Genomic DNA, 6,741 nt, shown 5'->3' on the forward strand with positions numbered 1-6,741 from the left:
AGATGTTCAGGTCACTGGCATAGATATTCTAACTAAAGGCAAAATGAAGTTGAAGCCAAATACTTGCTCCTTGGCATTTTCAATTTTAGCTTAATAGAGATTACAACACCATCCATCCAAGGAAAGCATCAACTTTAATCTCAAACCTGTCATGTTTAAAACTTGAAAAATACCTGTCAAATTCCATTCCACCCAAACCTAGGTAATTGGCATTCCAAGATTTTACATGTGCAAGTGTTAGAACATTACGTCAGATCAAAAGCCAGACAGCAAACAAAGCCTCACTAGAAGCAACACTCAAAGTAAAATAGATTTTTAAATGAACGCATTTATCAGTACTGGTAAAAATCTAACAAACATTCCAGTTATCTTCTCTTCTCTAAATTTATATGGCCCTGATAATATCACTGCAAATGGAACCATCATGTCAGTCTTAACTGAAATAATTACACTCAAAATAACAATGGGTGCTTCACCTTGCTATTGCTTACTTTTTCATAAGGGGCATTGTGAACAAGTGCAAGCTGCTACCACTTCAATCGTATCTGGTGTGATAATATACCACAGAAACAAGCTATATGGGGCACACCACAAATACTCCTAAGCTGCAAAAAAAAAGAAATGCAGGGGTACGGAACTTGTCGAAAGTAGTTCAAAACCAAACATGAGCTGGCATACAAGGCATTCCTGGGGATGGCAAGCCAACACGGTAAGAACAGGAGCATGTGGAACAGCACTGCTGTGAACTAAAAAAGCAAACATCAACTCTCAGGAAGACAATAAATTCACTGTACTTGATTTAGTTATCTTTTGCCCGCAAAAATCCAAAACTCAATGCCTCCCAGCCTTGAATATACTCAGTAACTGAGTACCCACAGTCCTCTTGAATGGAGAATTCCTAACTTTAATGGCACAGTGGCTAGCACTGCTGCCTCAGCGCTCAGTGACTTTAACCTAGTGTTGAGACTTCTTACTGTGTTTAGCCCAGTCCAACGCCAGCATCTCCACACCAGCGCCAGGGACCAGGGTTCAATTCCCAGCTTAACATAAGAACATAAGAAATAGGAGCAGGAGTAGGCCATCTAGCCCTTCGAGCCTGCCCCGCCATTCAATAAGATCATGGCTGATCTGTCGTGGCTCAGTTCCACTTTCCCGCCCTCTCCCCATAACCCTTAATCCCCTCTCTTATCAAAAACCCATCAACCCGCTTCTTAAAAATATTTAGCAAGGCAGCCTCCACCACTTCAACGGGCAGAGAATTCCAGAGATTCACCACCCTTTGAGTGAAGAAGTTCCTCCTCAACTCCGTTCTAAGCCGCCCCCCCCCCTTTATCTTGAGGCTGTGCCCCCTAGTCCTACTGCCTTTTTTGAGCGGGAAGAGTCTCTCCACCTCTATCCTATCCATCCCATTCATCATCTTATACGTCTCAATGAGATCTCCCCTCATTCTTCTAAACTCTAACGGGTCACTGTCTGTACAAAGTCTGTATATTCTCTGCATTGTGGGCATGGATTTCCTTCGGGTGCTCCAGTTTCTTCCCTCAGTCCAAAAGACATGCTGGTTAGGTGCACTGGCCACACTAAACTCTCCCTCAGTGTACAGAAGCAGGTGCCAGAGTATGGCGACTTGGGAATTTTCACAGTAATTTCAGTGCAGTGTTAATGTAAGACTACTTGTGACACTAATAATAAATAATAAGCTGTAAATTAAGAAATCTATTCTCATCTCAGACCCAAATGACTGATCTCTTACCCTAATACCATTATGTCCCCTGGTTAGCTACTCTCCAGCCAGGGAAACAGCTTCAGCATTTTTATTTCAATGTGATCACCTCTCGCCCTTTGAAACTCCAGAGAAACTGGTCCATTCTGCATAATCTCTCCTAACCAATCTCCTTTAGGGAAGGAAATCTGCAATACTTCTATCCTACGTGACTCCCAATCCACAGAAGTCTTCTCAAATGGTCTAACACGGGCTTGTCCAAAGTGTGGCGCAAGGACCCAGTCAGTCAATTAGGTGAATTTCAATGGAAAGTGATTCTTACAGCTGCTCCTCTAATTATGGGCCAGGTAATTCCTGCTTTTGCTTGTTATATGGATGAGTGAGCCTATCACCAGCAAATCAACAAGTGAAACAGTGTTTAATTGGAGGAACAGCAAGCACGCACAGGTGAATGTGCTGAGAGGCAGAAGCTGAGGGAGCCAGGTACACCTGGCCCAGAGCTCAAGAGCACAGGTTTGGTGAGTGTGCGCACGCACGCAGGAGCTCATGTATGGGCGGAGGGAGAGATGGTATGGGTGGGTGCTTACAAGAAAGGAAGTGACAGACAGCGTTTGTGGGTTGAATATTTGTCTGCTTTACGCTGAGTCTTGGGCTTCTTGCTTTCTTCCCAGCAGACAACACATACACATGCACCCACAGACTGACCCCCTCACATGTAGGTTATTTTTATTACTTTTTTAAAAGACTTCTGCTCCGCCATTTCTTTCCTTAAAAGATCAACATTTTTGAAATTCTGTTTTTTTTGTGTCAAACCTTGTCTTTCTGAAATTTGTCTACATTTTTGTGAACTGCTGCCACACAGTGCCAGGGGTCTGGATTCGATTCCGGCATTGGGTTTTTGCATGTAGAGTTTGCATATTCTCCCTGTGTCTGCATGAGTTTCCTCCCACTATGTGGGGGTTAGGTGGATTGGCCAGCTAAATTGCCCAGGTGTGTAGGTTAGGTGGATTTGCTCTGCTGGGTGCCCTGGGTTATGGGGATGGGACAAAGGGGTGGGATGGTCTTTCGGAGAGTCAGTGCAAACGCAATCGGCCAAATGGCCTCCTTCTGCACTGCAGGGATTCTTGATTTGCTTGAGTGAGAATATATGCAAACAGGGCTCCAGAGCAAAAAGGTTGGACAAGCGTGGTTGCTTTAGGGTCTAAGAATAATTAGATGGATCGCCTAGCACGCACAGAACATGACAAAGGCGCATGTAGCTGCAAATTCCTTCTTACTGAGGGCATGTACAAAAATTAGAGCAGGTTCGTCAAACAACAGTTTAACATACCTATATTCAGAATTCAGCAACAATAGCTTTGACAAAGGGTCATCTGGACTCTAAATGTCAGCTCTTTTCTCTCCTTATGGATGCTGCTGAGATATTTCAGCGTCCTCTGGGTGTTGATTCTTCAGCCAACAGCATCAAATTCTCCCCATCTACTTTGTCCCAACCCTTCATTGTGTTGAATGTGTCTATTAAGTCTCCTGGCAATCTCTTCTTCAGGAATCTCCAGCTTTTCAATCTATCCACATAACTGAAGTCCCTCTTCCAAGAGATCATTCTCATGACTATTGTTTTTAGCCTCTTTAATACCTTCAAGTAGATATATAAATAAACAAATGGATAGATACAATATATACGCACATACATATATAAAATGTACACAGAAACAAAATAGGTACACTCCACTTTAAAAGTGTTTCATTCGCTATAAAGCACTAGGGCCATCCTGCAGTTTTGAAAGCTGCTGTAGAAATACAAGTTATTTCAACTCTCTTATTCAGTTGTTCTGCCATCTGCCTCTATATACAAATAAAAATATACAGATGTATAGACACAAATATAAATATAATATATACACAGAGAAAAAGAGATACAGATAAGTGCTGCTTGGTTGGGGAAACCTTTATCATCTGCTATTTACTTCAAGATTAATTATTTCTCAAAAACGTTTGCAAATATGTGTTTTTGTTTTCAATCATCTTATTAACCTGTCCTGCCATCTTCCTAGAGATGTTATATATTTGATTTATTATCACACGTAACGGGATAAGTAAAAAGTATTGTTTCTTGCAGGCTGTACAGACAAAATGCAATGTTCATAGCATACATAGGGGAGAAGGAAAAGGAGAGAATGCAGCAAGAATATCATATTGCAGTTACATGTATCTATTTCTGCTTCCATATGCTTTATATATGCACACACGTACATACATATGATGTTGTATACTTGCCCAAAAGTTTATTTCTCTCTATTTGAAGGCATTAAAAAGAGGGCACAGAAAGAGAATCACAAGAATGGTCCCTCAGAAGAGGGACTTCAATTATAGGCATAGTTTGGAGCAGCTGGAGGTTCTTAAATAAGATATTGCAAAGAGACTTAATAGATACATTGATCTTTTTCTGTATCCTTGGTATGACTGGAATATCCTCTGTACTCTTGCCTTTCCTTCTCTCTTATGTATTCTATGAACAGTGTGCTTTGTGTGAAAAGCATACAAAAAAAATACTTTTCATTATATCCCAATACAAGTGACAGCTAAATTAAATCAAATCTGTTACAGATAGGGTGAAGAGAAAGAACAGGGGTGGCGTAGTGGTTAGCACTGCTGCTTTAGTGCCAGAGCTGGATTTGATTGTCCGCTTGGGTCACTGTTTGTATAGAGTTTGAACATTCTCCCCGTGTCTGCATGGGTTTTCTCCAGTTTCCTCCCACAGTCCGAAAGAGGTGCTGGTTAAGTGCAACGGGCATGCTCAGTTCTCCCTCAGTGTACCCAAATAGGTGCTGGAGTGTGGTGACAAGGGGATTTTCACAGTAACTTCACTGCAGTGTTAATATAAGCCTACCTGTGACACTAATAAATAAAAATGAAAAATATTGTTTCTTGCACACTATAGACAAAACATTGTTCATACAGTACATAGGTAGAGCGAGCATAATATAGTGTTGCAGTTATATTAAGTTGACATTTCTCTATACCCTAGCTACGACTGTAACAATACATTCTGCACCCTCTCCTTTCCTTCTCCCTTTTGTACTCTATAAACAGAATGTTTTGTCTGTATAGCAGAAAAAAACAATACTTTTCAGTGTGTCCCACTACATGTGACAATAATAAAATCAAATCAGTTACAGATAGGGAAAGATCAGCTGAGTATATATATTGAAGAGACACGATCAGTGCACTGTCAGGCATAGCCAAGTGTTTCAGACTCCCCCCTGCCCAGGTTCAGCCACCCCAATCACTTTAATATAATAATAATTAAAGCAGAATACTGCGGATGCTGGATTCTGAATCAAAAATAGAAAATGCTGGAAAATCTCAGCGGGTCTGGCAGTGTCGGTGCAGAGAGAGAGCGGAGCTAATGTTTGGATGACCCTTCCTCAAGAGTTACCTTAGACTTGGCACAGCTGACAGAGCGCAGGGCCCCGAAGAAGATGGGCAGGAGCGCCATCACCACCAGGCTTCCGTAGGCCACCGCCGACCCCTCGGGAGTGGCCACGAACTTGGCGGCAGCCGCTGCCGCCTCGGTGTCATTCAGCGTGGCGTTATGGGCGCTGCCAGGCAGCAGCGGGCTCTCCGTCTCGGCCATGTTCCCTTCTCTCCGGATCGAGCCTGCCACAAAAGGCCACGTTCCCTTAACAGCCGGTGCCGGACGTGACGTCGTCCGGACGACCGGACATTGCGTTGTGGCCATGGCAACCGCCCCCCCCCCCCCAGAGACCCTTAGCAACAGCCCAGGCCTCGGCCAGATCTGTCCATGTACTGGTGGTGAGTTCTACATCAGTCAGGGAGACTCCGAGTTACTGAGGCAAACTGACTGCTCTTTTAAATGCAACTTGTAGTTTGGCATTATGGCTAGTGATGGTAGGGGTTCCAATCTCCTGTTAACTTAACAAAGAAGCTAAAGTTAAAGTTTATTTATTACTCACTTGTGAGGCTTACATTAACACTGCAATGAAGTTACTATGTGTGAAAATCCCCTGGGTGCCACAGTCCGGCACCTGTTTGGGTCAATGCACCTAACCAGCACATCTTTCGGACTGTGGGAGGAAACCGGAGCACACGGAGGAAACCCATGCAGACACACGGAGAATGGGCAGACTCCGCACAGATAGTGACCCAAGCTGGGAATCGAACCCAGGTCTCTAGCGTTATGAAGCAGCAGTGCTAATCACTGTGCTACTGTGCCACCATGCTGCCTACTCAAGGCCTCCATGCCAAGAAAAGGGGAGTATTTGATCCAGTTTCTTTTTTGTACATGTGATGCCTGCTATGACTCACCAACTTTGACAGAAAGTGGAAATGGTCGAGAGTTTCTAGGATGTCTAGATCACCGACAATCTGTCCTGGTCCCTCCACGCTGATGCTACAATGTGGCAACGCCGGCGTTGGACTGGACTGGGGTACACACAGTAAGAAGTCTCACAGCACCAGGTTAAATTCCAACAGCTTTATTTGGAATCACAAGCTTTTGGAGCACTGTCCCTTCATCAGGTGAGTGGACACAATAGGTGCTGACAATATGGTTAAGAAAGCCCAGCAACATTTCTACTTTCTTAGGAGGCTAAGCAAATTTGTCATGTCCCCTATGACTCGCACCAATTTTTACAGATGCACTATAAAAGCATCCTTTCTGGATGTATCACTGCTTGGTATGGCTTCTGCTCTGTCCAAGACGGCAAGAAACTATAAAGGGTTACAAACGTAGCTCAGTCCGCCACGCAAACCAGCCTCCCATCCATTGACACTGTCTACACTTTTGGCTGCCTTGGAAAGCAGCTGACATAATCAAGGAACCTACAGACATAAGAACATAAGAACATAAGAAATAGGAGCAGGAGTAGGCCATCTGGCCCTTCGAGCCTGCCCCGCCATTCAATAAGATCATGGCTGATCTGTCGTGGCTCAGTTCCACTTTCCCGCCCTCTCCCCATAACCCTTAATCCCCTCTCTTATCAAAAACCCATCAA

At 43.8% G+C, this 6,741-nt stretch overlaps 1 protein-coding gene across 2 annotated transcripts in view; it reads right to left on the minus strand.

Annotated features, from left to right (window-relative positions):
- The window catches only part of hm13 (histocompatibility (minor) 13), a 67,872-nt gene extending 62,439 nt beyond the window's left edge, over nucleotides 1-5,433 (minus strand). For both annotated transcript variants that reach the window (XM_080204650.1, XM_080204649.1), the window contains exon 1: nucleotides 5,163-5,433. In XM_080204650.1, coding sequence (XP_080060776.1) covers nucleotides 5,163-5,360 — 198 coding nt within the window. In that variant the 5' untranslated portion in view covers nucleotides 5,361-5,433. The remainder of the gene's footprint in view (nucleotides 1-5,162) is intronic.
- Nucleotides 5,434-6,741: the final 1,308 nt, after the last annotated feature.

This window comes from Carcharhinus amblyrhynchos, chromosome 16, assembly GCF_965287045.1.
Source record: "Carcharhinus amblyrhynchos chromosome 16, sCarAmb.v2.hapA, whole genome shotgun sequence".
Classification (NCBI taxonomy): Eukaryota; Metazoa; Chordata; class Chondrichthyes; order Carcharhiniformes; family Carcharhinidae; genus Carcharhinus; species Carcharhinus amblyrhynchos.